Below are 18,516 nucleotides of genomic sequence, written 5' to 3'. Positions count from 1 at the left end.
CTTTTCTTGACTATTTTTTACAAACATCCACACCAATTATATATAGATATAAGTCTGTATCTGTTTCTATCTAGATGGATGGATGGATAGATAGATAGATAGATAGATAGATAGATAGATAGATAGATAGATAGATAGATAGATAGAAAATTATTCTTATCTTTCAGGACATTCAAAAACATGCCTGATATCATCAGACATCAATTAAATTATTTTTGGTGTGCTCTAAGATGTAATAGATAGGGCTAAAAATTCTACAAGAGAACTAAAGGTCATAAGAAAAGAACAAAACTGAAATTTTACAAGCAAATAGTATAATAAGTAGTATTATGAAGCAGAGAGAGTGGCTGGGAAGATGAATCAGTGGTTGAGAGGCTTTTCTTTCAGAGGTTTGAAGTTCAGTTCCCAGCACCTACATCCAAAGGCTCACAACTGCTGGTAACTATCTCCAGGAGGTCAAACGAAATAAATAAATCTTCTTTTAAAAGAAGACCCCAGCAGCTAAATTTCAAAGCAGGATAAACAAGGAAGAGTGTGCTAGAAGATGGGTTATACAAAAGCATCTTGAGGATGGCACAAAATTAAAAACCCTGGAATATATGTGGAGAAACATACAGTGGGTGGTACATAAACCATCGTGCCACACTGACATTTCAGGAGGTGGGGAGGAAGGAGGTGGAGGCTGTAGTGAAAAGAAGTACAACCGAGGGCTTCTAAAATTTTAAAGGCAAAACAAATAGTGATTCATGGAACATTACAAACCAGAAAAGCAAAATAAATAAATAAATAAGGAAACATTGTCAGGGTAGAAATAGAGAGGGACTAGCAGCGTACAAGTGGAGATAAATACAGAAGGAAGGAGAGAGAAGGGTAAAATAATAGTAAAGATGTCTTGAAAAGTCATACAGAATCATAATATTAATGATCTATTAAAATACAATGTGCATAAATTGGTTTATAAATACAGATACGTAGTTTAGATAAAACTTTTCCATCTGAGCTAGCAATATTCCCTCCAAGAGCCAAAGACTAGTTCATAAATTCCCAACACCAAGCATTAGAAGCCATATTTTGAGGTACTGGTCAGGGCTGGTTTATCAGAGAGCCCCCAAAACACTGCAGACTCTTGCTATGGTTACCACCAAAAGGTGGAAGGTCCCCATTGCTTACAGACATCATGCACTTCAGACACAAGGCTCAGAAGCCCCTGAGCTGGAACTGAGCTGAATGCCTCCTCCCTGAGGACTAGCTTTCATGGTCTCAGAAGTCCCCATGTAGGTTTCCAAAGAAGGGAATCAACCAACAGTCCTGCCAAGCTACGATGCCGAAGAATAACAGCACCCAGCATGGCACGATACTCCTAAGGGTGCAGTAGTGACGCACATGCCTTAATGCTCACAGATTGCTCTCTAATTGGACTTCAGATCCACTCAACAAGACAGAAACTGAGCCAGGTACTGGAAACCTAGCCAACTCCTGAATGCTAGTGAAGTTATGGATCTTGAAGGACCTGCAGCCCCCAGTTTACTAAATCACCACATTCCCTAGCAACACTCCATAAACTTTTCCCTTCTACTCACAGATAAATGTAGTCTTCACCCTACATCAAGGAAACTTCTCTGCATCAGACGGAGAACACTACAGAAAACCACAACCAATCCAAACAGAGTTGTGGAATCCAGTCCCAGTGGATACACTAACAACAACTACAGCATCTAAGACTTAAGGAAGATTGTAGAAGAGAGGGCAGGGAGTTGGCTGTGAGACTCTGTCTCCTAGCAGTGTCGGAAGTTGCACCTGTAAAATCTCATCAGCATAGCTTCCTAAATGTGAGCTGATCAAAGGCACAATAGACAAGCCACAGAGGACAGGACAAGGCCATGAGGCCTCATCTCCACAGAAAGAACTACAGGCAACTAAGGAATTTTGAGAGAGGATAAACCATGTTTCCTATGGAAAAGCAGATCAATTGGTTTTCTAATATTAAATGATCAGCCCTGAAGACATACAAGTAACATTATAGAGACTGAGCAGGTATTTATGTACTCATATGTATGTATTACCAATATATATGAATATATATTAGAATCTGTGTGTGAGTTTAACAACAGTTAATGCAAAAAGAAGTCATGAACTTGAGAGATAGCGAAAAGAGGTACATGAGAGGGTTGGGGGAAGAAAGCGGAGAGAGAAATTATGTGATTATATTACACTTGCAAATAAAACCTCAAAAAGGTAGCACAAATAATTTTTAACAATCTTAAGGCAGAAGAATATTCTGTATTCTATGATTGGAAAATACAATATTGTTAATATGTTAATTTTTAAAATTTTGAAATAAAATTTTCAGAAAAAACAGAAAGGAGAATTATAGTGATTAAATTAAAATTACTTTTTCTGTAAACAAAAGACAAACATATGGAATAACTCGGGATTTCATCCAAGTTTAGAAAAAGCAGCAAAGGAAGGAAGAAAGGAAAAAAGAAGGAAGGAAGGAAAGTAAGCAGGTTTTAAGGGAAAAAACATAATTGCTTCATATGCTTCCCGCTGAGTCTCGATCACTTAATAAAACAGTTTTATCATTGAAAGACAGTTCATAAAATCACCTTGTGAGGAAAATTGAATCTTTTTTTTTACATTACATAGGAAAATTATTAAGTAACCGTAAATTTAATTAATAGTTTATACAGGATATAGAAGCCTTGTTCAATTGTGCATTTCTTTATCAAATCTGCATGAAAGTTGGAGTCCTTTCTTTATAACAATAATTTAAACAATACAGTCAGATTGTAGCTTTGAGTAGCGTGCAGTTCTAAGATACTGGGTGTGTCTCAGAAAATACAAAGTGCAGGTGCTTAGCAGACTAGCCTGGCTTAGTTGGAGGCCTGGGCCTGGTGGTCTCCATAAGTCAGAGGGAGGGAGTGCCACCTGCTGGACTGCACTACTCCGGGATTGAAGCAAAATGACCCCCACTTCTGAAGCTTGGCACACTTAGTCTTCCGTTCTTACGGTTAGGATCCACTTTTCTTCAGCACTTTCTAAAATGCCACAGCCAAGCTTTGATTGAGAAAAATACTTTTAAAAGGCAAAGATTTGCAGGGTTTCTGAAACGTCATGAGTTTAATTGCTGGTTAAATGACCATTTCTATCTCAAGACAGAAGCAGCAGAATTGATAAATCCACTGTGAAGCACCGAGAATGGTGTGGCTCCTTACTTCCAGGTGCTTCTTTTAGACAGTGGCTTCCAGGTGAGTAGCCTTCAGTAGAGGTAAGAATTTGTCTCCAGGAAACAAAAGGAGGGATTTGAATCTGTTCAAGTCCCTGGGAAACTTTAGTTTCTAAAATCAGAGATGTGTCCATATAGCTTAAATTAAATTAGTTATGAGATGTGAAACCATTAATATAAATCCTATAAACATATTTCTTGTTATCTACTATTTGTTTTATAAAAAGAGAATTTAAATTGTATTTTAAGCATTATGACAACAAATGAAACATCTAACAAACTCAGAGAAATCCACTCTACAAATGTTTTCTTAAGGAGTAATTGACCTTTAATGGGATACCAAGTAAGACAAAGCTTGTAGAGACAGAGACGGTGGGTTGGGTCTCAAATAAGAGAAGTGCTATAGCAAACACCTGATGGAGGAACACCAAATTGCCTGTGGGGAAACACATTTGCTGGCCTCTTTTTATTTTGATTTGCCTAATAGAGGCTCTTATGTTTTGGCATATTTTGAGCTATGTATTCTGCATCTACGCAACTGTCCACATCGGAACACTGGACTTAACTCCCTAGGTACAAACGAGAAGCAGAAGGAAAGAGAACGTGAGCAAAGAAGGCAAGACCAGAGGGAACCTTCATCCGACGATGGATGGCGATACAGACGGAGACCCACATTGGAGCACCTGACTGAGCCCCCCAAAGTCCAAATGAGGAGCAGAAGGATGAAGAAAATGAAAAAGGAAATAAGGACTGCGAGGGATGCGATCACCCACTGATACAAGGGGACTGATCTAATGAGAGTTCACCAAGGCCAGTTGGACTGGGACTGAACGAGGACGCGATCCAACCAGATTCTCTGAATGTGGCTGGATTCTCTGAATGTGGCTGGCCCGGAGTCTTTCTGAAAAGCCATTGACAATGGCACTGGGACTTGTTTCCTCTGCATATACTGGATTTTGCGGATCCAGTCTGTCTGGACACTCACCTTCCTGGACCTGGAGGGAGTGGGGAGGAACTTGAACTTCCCACAGGGCAGGAAACCCTGACTGCTCTTAGGGACGGAGAGGGAGGAAGAGAGGGAGTGGGGGGAGTGGGAGGGTGGTGGGAGGAGGGGCGGAAATGGAAACTTTTATAATTTAATAAAATTACTTTCAAAAAAAAGAAAAACAAACAAACAACAACAAAAACCTCAATAAAGAAAATGGGAAGAAAAAAAAAGAAAAGAAAAGGGAAAAAAACTCTGTCCCAAAGAAAGAAATTGAGGAAGAGTTTCAGAAATGCACCAAAGAAGGCATGAGGGATGAGGAGGCAGAATGAATGAACTAGGGAGTACTATGTGACAGCAGCCCCGCCAAACCAGGCAAGCTTCAGTCCTGGACATTGTCCTTCCCAGAAGGAAGAAGAGCTGGTGTCGTGTTCAGCGCCAGGCTCCACATGTAAAGCCCTAAAGCACGCAAGCACCACAGTCTCAGGGAAACAGCCTGCTCTGCTGGGAACCCAATCAGAGCCTAAACTGTTCTCGGGAGTACCAAGAGGAGAAACTGGAACCTTTACAATACCCATAATTCCTCTTCCCTACCATGGCGCAGGGGAGCAGATAGCAGGTGACCTGCTTCCAGGGAAGATCAAAGCTGGGAAGAAGCTAATCTCAAGCAAGGAAGTTCAGAAGCAAAGGAGGATGACCAGGGCCCCAACAACACTGCTCCAGAGAAAGGACTAGAAGACTGGCACCACCCGGTGTCATGAGGTGTTAGACCCCTGTTAGTGTCCCACGGAGCAGGAGAACCTTTGAAATGGGATGTACACAGCAGGGTGGGACCCTGTTGCTGCATCTGGACAGGAGAAACAGACCCCAAACCACATCTACCAACTGCACAGGCTCAAGGAGGGCTGAAGGGGTGAGATCCTCAACAGCCCGCCCCAGCCATAGCAGAAAAGATCGTGGCACAGTGTCCTCATCACAGACTGAGGTGACACAGGGATGAGCTCCCCTTCCAGATGAAACCATCAACTGAAAGCACTTATTTCACTTGATTTCTGTGAACATGCTTTTAGATTTTATTTTGTTTTATATACATAATACCTTGTTCGAAATTTTAAAACTTTTAAATTAAACTTATTTACAGTTACACAATTTGAGTGTTTAGTTGATATGTTCTCACTTGTATCCAGTTTGAAGGTCTTAAGTCTATCCTTTTCTCTCAAGATAATCCATAGTATTTCTTTATTGATTTTCATGAGTTTACCACATACTTCCTCTTCATTCCTCTTCTCTCCCTCTTAACCCCTATTCTCTTCACTGACTAATTTACTACAGGTTTTCCAAACAGGGTCATAAGCAAACATTTAAAAATGTGAGAAAATTATTCAAGGAAATAGAGATGCTGAAAAAAAACCAGACAAATTTTCTTTTGGAAATTAAAGCCTCAATCAATTTAATAGCAATAATAATAATAACCATTCAACAGTATTATCAACAAAGAAGACTGAGCATAAAGATATTTAGGGACAGGTGACAAGGTCAAGATGATGAAACAAACATGGATAAAACCACCAAAAAGTCTAGGGTAAGAGACCAAAATAAGAGTTCAGGGGATAAAAGAAACGGAAATAATATCTAACAGCATGGATATTCCATTCACTGAAATTATAGCTGAGAATGTCCCAAAGGTAAAGAAAGAAGTAGTCATCCGAATATGGGAAGTATTTGGAACCTCAAATACCATTACCACAGACGGACATCTCCATGACAGAATAGTGTTTAATCTATCACCATAAAATCTGAACACCGGTAAAAGATGGAATGATGTACTGTAAGCTTTGAAAGTAGATAACTGTCACCCAAGATACCCAGCAAACTTATCCACTAAAATAGATGATGAAATAATATTTCAAGACAAACATAAGTCAAGGTTACTGGTGTTAGCTAGCTTGCAGAAAATTCTTAAAAGAATACTATACACAGAGGAAAAAGAAATATAATTTTACACATGAGAACACAGGAAGAAGTACATTCCATGAAAACAACAGATGAACATAGAACATCTAGGAAGGAATCAATCATGTCTAACACAGCAAATTTGCCAACATGAATTGGAAAAAACCACTGTTTTTAACTTTAAAGATTTCATTTGTTTGGAAAAAAGAACTATTCTATGACCACCTACACCACCACTTGGCATCACCCAAAGGACTCTACATTCTATTACATAATATGCTTGTACTGAGCTTCTAATTTTTATGCTTGGATTTGTTTTGAGTGACAATAAACAGAGTCCAAGAAACAGAAAGCAAGTCCATGATATAGTGAGAAAGTGACTTTAATGGAGGGCTGTGTGAAGGAAAATGGAGTACAATGAGCTATTCAAGCAGAATGGGTAACAGTGGGACTGCAAGTGAACAGCAGGGTATGGATGGTGGGAAACGGAGGAGGAGTAAGAGTGGGGAAGGAACAACCATTCAGGGTTATGTATGAAAACTTCATAAGGAAACCAGCTGCCTTGTAAGCTCATTTAAAAACTAATTGATGGAAAAAACAATTGTCTCCTTACTTAAATAAGCACTAGGTTCAGTGATCCCCTCAGGTAGAATACAGCTAATTTGGGAATCCTTCCATTGAGGCGTGATTAAACAGTTATCAAGCAATGTGCCTGGCAATATAATGGAAAAGCCACAGTCGTGCGTGTAAAAGGGAAGAACTGGGAAGTTAATGGAAGGTCACATTCTCATGCATAAAAGGGAAGTGTTTTGCTAGAAGTGACACGCTGGCATTTCCACAGTGCACAGAATACATGATGGGTACACAGCCTTGCCAATGCAGGCAGTCTACTTTCCAGCTCCTATGCTAGCCCAGACCTCTGGAGCTTTCCCTTGTCCTAAAACATTTTTGGTGACAGAAGGAGAAACTCCAGGCCCTGCTGTCAACAATAACAGAAAGGCATGCAGCCACGCTGACTGAAATATTACAAAAGATATGAACTAATTATGCACCTCGGACTGAAAATCAGTCATATAAAGAAAGACAACTGAATTGATAATGAATTTGGTATCTTGTCTAAAAACAATTTCTATCTATCTAACTTGTTTTACAATTTCTTCCATCTTCCCTTGCCATAACACAACTTTTCAAACATAGCTAGGGATTCCAAAGGGAAGCTGGATAAATTATAAATTAAAACCCACTGCCAAAATTCTTATCATCTTAGAATGATCATGTCTAAGGCCTTGTCAGATCAAATGTCCTAGGTTCCTGTGATTCTAATGATTTTGTTCTTTGAAATGTGGGTCATCTTTCCTTTATATTCATTTCTTAGACAAAATGGTTAGAGGATATGAACTAACCTTCACCCTTATTAAGAAAGGAGGGAAGGAAGGAAGAGAGAGAGAGAGAGAGAAAGGAAGGAAGGAAGGAAGGGAGAGAGAGAGAGAGAGAGAGAGAGAGAGAGAGAGAGAGAGAGAGAGAGAAAGGAAGGAAGGAAGGAAGGAAGGAAGGAAGGAAGGAAGGAAGGAAGAAAGAAAGAAAGAAAGAAAGAAAGAAAGAAAGAAAGAAAGAAAGAAAGAAAGAAATCTCACCTGCAATCCCAGCACTTGGGAGGCAGAGGCAGGCAGACCAGTGTCTGTGAGTTTGGGGCCAGCCTGGTCTACAGAGTGAGTTCCATGTCAACAGGGCTGTTACCACCAGAAAGAATCTCCTCAATAAAATGTAAATACAGACACAAATGTAAGCGCACGTTTCAGTTAAAATATTAAGTCCTGAATATGCTTGGAATTGTTGGAAAGTCATTAATGTAATTTTCAAACTCACTTAAAGAGCTTGGTTGATAAATTTGCTCACAATGACTTGTTAAAATACAAGGCCCGGAGACACGGCTTGGTGGTTAAGAGCACTAGCTACTCTTCCAGAGAACCCAGATTTGATTCCCAGAATTCACTCAGCAGAACATAACAACCAATGTAACTCCAGTCCTAGAAGATCCAACACCCTCTTCTGACCTCTGCAGGAACTGCCTCCATGACACACACAGACTTAAAAGCAGGCAAAACACCAACACATAAAAGTTATTTGTATTCTACTATTTCAGCCTGCAAGATCAAAAACCTTTCTTACAGCCAACTCTAATAAGACCTGAGAATCCTTTAACAACTTTTCAAACAAGCTGTGCTTATGGAGCTGAAGTCATAAGTCATGTCTTGGTTCTGGTACAGGACATCACAGTTGGTTGCAAGGACCTACGTGGGTACGCTTATTGCCGTAAATCTTCACCACGTTGTCCTGGGTATGCTAATTTAATTGCCGTAAATCTTGACCACCTTGTCCTTTAACTCTGCTTCACTAGTTTAATTTCTTGGTATTAGTTATATAAGAATTTTACAAAAAATAATGTTGCTTCGATTCTCATAAAGAAGATCTTGATAAGAGCTTGGGAAATGGCCAGGTGGCAGTGGTGGTGCATACTTTTAATCCCAGCACTTGGGAGGCAGAGACAGGCAGATCTCTTTGAGTTTGAGGCTAGCCTGTTCCAAAACAGACAGGGACACACATACATACACACACACACACACACACACACACACACACACACACACAAACAAAAACAAAAACAAAAAAAAACTGTCTCCAAAACCCAAAAAGAGTGGGAGAAGGAGGGAGGGAAGGAGGGAGGGTGAGGGGGAGAGGAAAAGAGAGAGAGAGAGAATATCTTGAAAAATGGCTCCTAGAACACTTTTGCTCCTCACAAAAAACAGACAGAACAGAAACATTTCTAAAACAGGATGAAGACATTTATAAAGACTGTAGGATCAGCAGTTAATTTGAAAGCATAAACGAAATCAACTAGGTGTGATGGTTGCCTCTCATACCTTTTCACTTGAGAAGACAGGAATATCATAAATTCACACACAGTCAACTTGAGTTGCAGGGCGAATTTGAGGCTAGCCTCAAAATACAAAATACAACAAGCATTCTACAACCCTCTGTTGGAACAATCATGCCCATCTGCATTCTTCTTAAATTAGTTTAAACCATCTTACCTGCGTAAAGAGTATAAACTGGGCGAACTGCCAAGGAAGCATAAAGGCAACATTGGAGAAGCAGAGCGCTATGTAGTGTTTTCTGTGGGTGGTGGAGGTCCTTGATGGAGGGAAGCAACACCAGTAAGTTCTGCTGTGAAGACAGCTGGTAACTCAGAAACAACGAAGCCCTTGCTAAACATAGAAACCTAACTGATCTCCTTACCTTTTATGTAACACAACAAAATACAAGTTTGGAAATCAACTTGCTAAAATTATTTAAAGTACTTGAACAATAGAAATGATTAAATAAAACAAAATTAGATATTTAGAAATATTATTGGACAAATTTTTCAGTAAACTAAATTATTCAAATACATCTTTAGTTCCTGATTTAAAAAAATGCTTGCCATTCGCTTTTAATCCTCTAGAGAGAGCTCAGGAAACAGGGCCTGACACTGATCCTGTGTTCCTCAGGGTGTCCCACAGGACACAGAGAAGGCCTTCCCTCACTGGTCACTCACATGATTCAGAAAATAGTGAGGAGACGCACACATGCTGTCAAGTAGTGCACCAACACTTCTGGGGGCCTGCAGTGAAGTTCTTAAAACTGCAAAGCTGAGAACAGTCTGACTGTCGCAGCTGGCATTTGAATTGTGTATTTTGCAGCAGAGCAACTTTGGGAGCTAACACCTTTCACAAAGAAAGTGGAACATCTCTTAGAATATGAAAAAGATAAACGTGTGTGAAGAATAAAACAGGTCTGCAATTGCAGTTTTATGTTTTGCACAATCTAGGGTGGGAGGGATCCTTGCTTTCAAGTCCCATGTCCCTAGCAAAGCACAAAGTCCATCTGAGCATCTTGCATTTATTCAGACAAAACTGGTTTTTGTTAAATAGAGTACATGCCTTCAAGGTCATGATCTTAAATGTCCCGACTAACACATTCCACTGTATGATTCCCCCTAACCCCTAATCAGTCAAGCTAATATTACTTCAAATGAACAATCCTGCTCTCCTCCTGGGAAAAGAGAGGGTAGCATCTTTCTCTATAATTTTTCTAAGTACACAAGGTAAGGAATGAATGTGGAAACCTGAACTGGGAACAGATCCCCAAATCCATATTCAAGCCCCAATTGCTGGCACACCAGGGGCAGCCTGCTCTCCAGACCTGCAGGGAGCTCAGAATGTACACTCCATCTTTACTCAAATGTATGCCTCAACCCTTTACTTGACTCTGCCAAGTAGTCTATGGCTAAAGATTCAAATTTGGCATAATTCTTGCTTCTATGGGTACTTTTAAATACATAATGCACAACCTTAGGAAGAAGGGCAGGAAGGAGTGAAGATTTCCATATAAGGCAGAGGCTGCCAGAGCTTAGTAACTGATTATGGCTGTTCCCCGCGAGTTTAAAAGACATAATGATCACAATTTCAATCAGTGGCAAATTTCACTAATGTTCTACGAACTCTATTCCTATAACAAAGTTGCTTTCTGTATTCTCCTCTTCTTACTTCTCAGACCTCTTACATTTCTAAAATGCTTAAAACTTAATTCACAAAAGAATGTGTCCAAGACAATATGAAACTGGCTGAACAACAAGAAACATAATTCAGAAATTGATTATATATTACACATATGTACAAAATTCATATACCTATTCGTGAATGTGTATGTGTGTGTGTGTGTGTGTGTGTGTGTGTGTGTGTGTGTGTGTGTGTGTGAACTCTTTGGTACTATAGAATTTACACCTTCCCAAACCCATCTGTACGTGGGTCCCCTTTTCATGGCACTGTGGCAATCTTCTTTCAAGGCCACAGTTCGAGAAATAAAGAGCTGGAGTATGTTAGCTTTGAGGGATCAAGTAGTCAGTTGTCAAAAACATTTGAATGGGGCTGGCCGCATGGCTTTTGCAGAGGACCAGTGTTCAATTTCCAGCTCTCACATGGGGACTCACAACCATCTGTTGCCCTTTTCTGAGAATCTGACCCACTCTCCTGGCCTCATGTGTGAACATGCCACACATGTAGACAAGATATTTATTCACACAAAGAAAACTAAATAAATCTTTCTTTTAATTATTATTTAATTATTAATTATTATCTAGAACCTGTAGGCTAACATTTTCACGTTAAAAACAGTTTACAAATACATGTTGCAATTATCTTATTACTCAATTCATTTTTGAATAGATGTAAAACATAGTTGAAATTAGGTAATTATGACTTAGGTAAAAGCAAATCTTAAGAAAAATAACACAACTTACTTAGCTTTGTTTTATGACAGAAATTACCTGAGTATAGTAGTTAAAACATACATCTGAAGTACAAGGAACGGATATGAAAAACTTTCCCGGAGAGGCGGTGTCCACATCACACGGGTGGCCTGAAACCATAAAACATGCAGTTTGCATTATTTTCCATTAAAGTAAATGTTACTCACAACTCAGGGATTGGTTTACTTTCAGAGTTTTAACACTGGGCTCGTTAGATCCTATTTCTCACTGACTGGAATAGCTTTTGGTCCTTTGACATCCTCTCTCATGGCCCTATTACTGTCAAATTCAGAAACAAGTAAAAACTATCTGAAATCACATGCAATTTAGCCAAAGGACCAACAAACACACAGGGATAGGCGTTATGAGGACTACTGACTCAGAGTGCACTGCAGCCCGAGCCTGGCATTTGGGGCTTTGAGGTACATGATTTGGCTAGGAAACCATGTTAATCAAAAACATAGAGCACTTGCAAAACTCAGGCGTCTATACACAATAAATTCCAACTAATATAGATATACATAATCAGTGGTCAATTGAATCGGAGTTAAACAAATATACTCTACATGAGTCAAGTTTTTTAAAATAGTTGAAAGCACTAAGAATTGCTGGTAATGAACACAGTGACAATATTCAACTTGAATACACATATTTAAATTGCCTTAAGACACATGGATCAACATTTTCTGTATAAGTTTTTCAATTAGAAACTCCTAGACTTATAGAAATAATTTGAGTTTTTATCATTTGATAAGAGTCTGACTGCTTCATTAAGAGTCTCCAGAAATTATAATTATAAACTTGCAAACCTTGAAATGAGCAATGGTTTTATTTAAACTCAAACTCAGTCCACCAAAACCTGCACACCCAAATAAAATGTTTTTCTTTGTGCCAGCAGCTGAATTACGAGGCATTTGTGTTCATTGAATGTCATATATTTATAGCATTTTATGTGTGACTTTGTCTCTTCCTTTATCTAAGCGATGTTTAAATTGGCCCACTATAAGAGCAGATAAGTACATCCACTGCACGTAACCTGAGCCACTGCATAACACATCTGATTCCAAACACTAATAGTCAGATTCTCTCTTCTTACCATGCATTCAACACCTAATACATAACCCAGAGCATGGATAATACTCACAGTGAATCCATCATGTCATAAACTGTTTTTAGGAGCACCTGACAGCCACCTATGTTTGGGATGGCTTACAGAAAAGGAGGAATAATTCAACAGAAGCAGCAAAGGAACGGGGCAGCTACTGAATGAACTGTGTGCCTGTTGTCGGGCCAACCCCATTCTAATCACTGAGAAGAGCAAAGACGTAAAATTTCAATTATGGGAGATGGAAAAGTTATGAAGATATGATACCCTCAACATTTTTGTTAAATTTGGGGACTGGGCAGATGGATCTGGAGGCAAGAGGACAGGTGTTTAATTGCTAGTAACCATATGGTGGCTCGTAACTGCCTGTAGCTCCAGCTCCAGGAGATAGGACACACTTTTCTGAACTTCACAAGCACAACCATGCACACACACACACATCCACACACACGTGCGTGCGCACACACACATCCACACACATGTGCGTGCGCACACACACACGCTCATTCACACACATACACATTTACACAATAAATCTTTAAAATTACTGTATTGCAGAATAAAAAAAAACCCAAACTGTTAAGAGGGAGGGTATTGTGCTAAGTGTTATTACCATTAAGAAAAAAACTTTTCAAAGCCAGACATGGTTAACAGGCAATGTAATTCTAGCCCTTAGGAGGCTGAGGCAGGAGAATCAGAAGTGTTGAAGCCAGACTAGAAGACACAAGGAGATCCTGTCTGAAAAAGCCAAAAGGAGAAAGGGGTAGGTTTATATTTCAAAAAAACAGAAAAAGCTGGGGACATCTCCTTAGACACCTGGGAACCATACATAGAACCTTCATCTAGTGATGGATGGAGATAGAGACAGAGACCCACATTGGAGCACTGGACTAAGCTCCCAATGTCCAAATGAGGAGCAGAAGGAGGGAGAACATGAGCAAGGAAGTCAGGACTGTGAGGGGTGCGTCCACCCACTGAGACAGTGGGACTGATCTAATGGGAGCTCACCAAGGCCAGCTGGACTGGGACTGATGGAGCATGTGATCAAACCAGACTCTCTGAATGTGGCTGACAATAAGGGCTGACTGAGAAGCAAAGGACAATGGCACTGGGTTCTGATTCCACTGCATGGACTGACTTTGTGGGAGCCTGGTCTGTTTGGATGCTCACTTTCCTAGACCTGGATGGAGGGGGGGAAGTCCTTGGACTTCCCACGGGAGAGGAAACCCTGACTGCTCTTAGAACTGAAGAGGGAGAGGGGAGGGGGGAGGTGGAGGGAAATGGGAGAAGGGAAGGAGGTGGAAATTTTTAATAAATAAATAAATAATTTTAAAAAAGACAGAAAAGTGAGGCTTTAGAGTCAGACCAACACAGATTAGGTAGCCTATCTTCACCTCGAAATCTTGGTTAAGTAATGTAATTCTCTAAATTTCAATTTCATAACCCATATGATGAAGATAACACCCACACACCAGACGTCTAATAGTCAATGAATGACATGTACAAAGTGACTGGTTCAGGGAGTGCAATGTTATCATTTATCCACAAAACATATGTATGTAAATAAGCACCAAAATATTGATGGATCACCTGTTTTAAATTGTACTGTTTTACAATTCTAGATTAATAATTAGCATATCAATTTACAACATAAAGTACTTTAAGATCTCACAGTCACAACACAATGCAATCATAGTAGTTTAGTGATGATATGTTCTTGTTCATACAAGCCACTCTGTTTCAAAAAGGTTAAACAGAAAACTGACCTCTCCATGATTGAAAAAGTAGCACAGCACTGTAATCAGACCTCCTAGCTGACTCCCACTGTAAAAATAATAAAGTACACAGTCATAGCATGCAACATAGAGGCTCTTCCCACAAAGTTATATCACAATTAAAACCATAATTTTCTGTGCTTAAAACATGAATAACTAAGTCATAAAACCACAAATATTTCCCAAAAGCCTGTGTAGTTAGTGTTTTAATCCTGGCTGTATAAAAACACAAAATGCACATGTAATACAATCTCAGTTTTACAATTACATCATAATATTTTCTAAATAATCCATGACCATAAAATAATTTTAAACACATAGCCCAGCCCTTTGGTCTGTATGCCATTCTTTCAATAATGTAAATGGGCCAATTGTGTCTTTTGTAATTAGGCTTAAGTGACTGAGGATTAACGCCAAAAGACTAATAGCTTCACTTCACAGAAACTCATGACCGTTTGATTGACTACAAATACTCTGATGGAGCCACGCTGTAGATGCTACATATCAGACCTACAGGGCCTAAAAATCACCACAGACTCTCAGATCCATGTTGTAGAGTGGTTTTTGTCTTGTTGTACATTCATCCGTGGCCCATATCCCAGGCCTCTATATTATAAACACAAAGCTGGCAGAGTCTATATGTGCCTACTCCTCACTGTTTGCTTAGTATAGGATACAATAAATACTGGTGAAATGAAAGGAGGAAATAATGAGATGAAAAATAAAAACAAAAGCAGCAAGCTGTGGTAACAGCCCTGACCACTGTGTGCAGGTAATAAGGTAATAAACTACAGAAGAGCTGAGCGAAGTGTGAAATTATGTTATTTATTATTCATTTATTATTAAATGAAGTTATTGTCAGCTTCCTTACATTGACCAGAAGCGAAGTATAACAATTCATTTTAATTTTACTTTAGAAATTTTTTAGTTAGCTTACAACATAATGGTTTCATTATGAAATTTTCATATATATACATGCATATCCATATCTCTATGTATATATACATATATGTATATACAATTTTACTTTGGACATATTAAACCCATTATATTCTTCAGTTCCTTTCCCACTTTGCATTCTTTTTGGTCTGCCTTCGCTTTCCTCTCTCATACACACACACACACGCACACACACACACACACACACACACACACACACATATATATAATATATGTAGTTAATTTCTAACCTACATTACATAAACTATTACATCTCTATAAAAAAATCTAGATTTGGATAATCATATATGCATGCTTTTCCCATAACATTTTTTTATTTTTACTTTACGTGTAGGAGTGTTCCCCTGCCTGTATGTATATATGTGCCCCTTGAGCGTGCATGCCTTGTACCCAAGGAATCCAGGAAAGATGTCACTCTCTCTGGAACTGGAATTACAGATGGTTGTGATCTGCCATGTGGATGCTGGAATATGAACACTGGTCATCTGCAAGGACACCAAGTGCTCTTAATCACTGAACAATCTCACCCATTGATCACTCTTGTCCCTATCCATACCCGTTAGTCCCCTGTCCTCCAATAACAGTAGTCCTTCCAATTTCATGGCTCAGCCTATATTTTTTAAATCTAGGTTAAATCTACCTATAAAAGAAAACATGGTATTTGTCTTTATTAGGTTTTTTGTTTAATTATGATACTCTCCAGTTCCATACATTTCATTGCAGGTGAAATAATTTCATTTTTATTTATAGCTGGATAAAGCCATTGTATATATCTACCACATCTCCTCTACTACTTTTAAATTTTTATTTAGATTAGCATACAAACAAATGAGTTTTATTAAAGCATATTCCTACAAATGTGTCATTAATTTACTCTCTCCCCTACTTGCTTTGCTTGTGATGATGACTTTGCCTTAATTTTTAATGAAAAAAGTTAACTCATTTGGCTCTTCTGAGGAGCAATGGGGAGTGGGGGAATAATATGTGACCGTCATAATTAACTTTATGACCTACGACTAGGCACATTTACACTTCAAACAAAATTGTGGTACTATTATCAATAAAGACTGACTAATGAATCTGTCTTCTACAAATGTTATTTAAAATTTTTGATAGCTTTTAAAATCTCACATCAAAAAGAATAAAATTGGAAACAACATTCTGCTATGTAATGTTATAATTTACACATGAACTAGAGTGATGTGGGATTCCCCTCTGTATGCTGTGAATATATTTTATTACCATTGGTTAATAAAAAAAGCTGCTTTGACCTATAGCAGAGCAGAATATAGCAAAGCAGGAAAATTCGATCAGAGATAGGGGAAGAAGTGGAGTCAGGGAAACCCATGTAGTTACCAAAGGAGAAAGATGCTGGGACCTTAGCAGTAAGCCACACCCCCATGGTAATACATAGATTAATAAATATGGATTAATTTTAGATGTAAGAGCTAGCTAGAAATATGCTTGAGCCATTGGCCAAACAGTGTTGCAATTAATATAGTTTCGGTGTGATTATTCGGTCTGGGCAGCCAGGAAACCAACATGCAGTCTCTGCTTACCGTAGAGATATCTTCACTAGTATTTTTGTTACTAAATCTTAGTTTTCAAAGATCCCCAAAAGGGTAAAATAGAGATCTGTAAAGTGTTATTCAGTGGAATCTCATTTTCTGTTTGCATGGCATTGGTTATGGAAAATCAGATCTACAAAATTCCTTATGCCCAGTCAGTTGGCTTCCTCAAGCTTCCATTTTATTTAGTCACAGGTATCAACCAGTCTTTATTGGCTCACTCTCTCTACTAGTCTTTACTAGTCTTACCTCAGATATGTACCATATATGAAGAACAATCCCATCATTAGTCCATTTAAAATAAAAATTACACCAACGTAAAAGCAAGCCGGGTCTCCCAATCCTTTAAAAAAGACACAGATTGATCAGTATTTAAGGAGCAAAATTATTTCAGTGGTTTATAATCAAGAACTCATAAATCTGCTAAAAGCATTTGCTTTCATGATCCTTCTTAAAGCTACAATCCCCTACCTCCATTGAGGATGGTTTTGTTTGCTGTCCTGGAGGCGGGGAGGGCAAAGTCATAGCCTCTCACACAGTCCCAACCCCTAAAACATATATTTGGTTACATTAACACTTTCTCCTAATAGCCTGCTTCTATAATATAATGATATGTTGGGGTTCACATAATTGAAATGATAATGCTACACTTCAGTGTTGGGGACTTTCTGCAGAGCCACTTGAAGGCCCTGGAGCCACAGATTATTTTCTAGGCTCTCAGAGGAGTAGCATATAGTTCCTAACCTCTGGAAAAGCCTTAGTCTCTGTGATATTATCCAATCACTTCATCTATCATGGTGTAGACAGAATGTCAGCATATCTGATACATATAGTTGTGTTCGTATGTGCATCATTTTCTGTGTGCTTTGTAGTCATCGATTTACACAATTCTCGGGCCAAGTTTGAGATTAACTGGTATAAAGGATTTTTATATTTGAGAAAACAATATTAAAAACCTAAATAATTTCCAAAATTTTTGTTGCTCTGTCTGCTGGGAGCCAGGTCCTGTGACCCTGCTTGCTCTGGTTCATTAACCCTTTCATCCCAAGACTGCATGGCCTCTGTCACATGCTCTCTCTACTTCCAGATACCATTCATGCACAGTTGGTGTCAACTCTATATCCAGACTGCTCTTTTTCCTATTTCTATGCTTCTACAGCTATGTGCTCAATGATTATTTCCTGCTCTGGGTCTTTCAGTTACCTTGAACCAATACACGAAGTGAAACAACATTCATACCAGCTACTTTTCATTCTGTCAGTCCCAAGACTCAAGCTAGAAGCCAGTAGTATGGTTCTTCACTCTCCTTCTCACCCAAACATGCTGCTTCCCAAATCCAGACATTTACAGTGATCTTTCTCATGAACTGACTGAGAAGATATCAGTCATCTGCCTGACCACATGGAAGCCACCACTGCCCTTGTAAACGTGCTTTTCATGCAGCTTGCAGCGATGCTTCAGTATGAAGATCTGTTAAGGCACATCAGTAGATAAGAGGCAAGTCCCCAGCCAGTACATTGTCCAGTGTGGTCTGTCCTTGATTACATTCCCAGCGTATGAACATTTGTAGTATAGTATGCACTATGGTTATAACTGT

At 39.0% G+C, this 18,516-nt stretch overlaps 1 protein-coding gene across 1 annotated transcript in view; it reads right to left on the bottom strand.

Moving 5' to 3' along the window:
* Dpy19l2 (dpy-19 like 2) overlaps positions 1-18,516 on the bottom strand; it is a 110,479-nt gene that overhangs the window by 55,749 nt on the left and 36,214 nt on the right. Inside the window, exons 6-9 of the mRNA XM_048446638.3 lie at positions 17,169-17,262; positions 14,383-14,440; positions 11,530-11,621; positions 9,257-9,356 (exon numbers count right to left, since the gene is read on the bottom strand). Of these exons, the coding sequence (XP_048302595.2) occupies positions 9,257-9,356; positions 11,530-11,621; positions 14,383-14,440; positions 17,169-17,262 (344 nt within the window). The remainder of the gene's footprint in view (positions 1-9,256; positions 9,357-11,529; positions 11,622-14,382; positions 14,441-17,168; positions 17,263-18,516) is intronic.

The sequence above is a fragment of the Myodes glareolus genome, chromosome 4, assembly GCF_982192425.1.
Source record: "Myodes glareolus chromosome 4, mMyoGla1.1, whole genome shotgun sequence".
In the NCBI taxonomy this organism is placed as follows: Eukaryota; Metazoa; Chordata; class Mammalia; order Rodentia; family Cricetidae; genus Myodes; species Myodes glareolus.
This window is presented reverse-complemented; position numbering and strand designations above follow the sequence as displayed.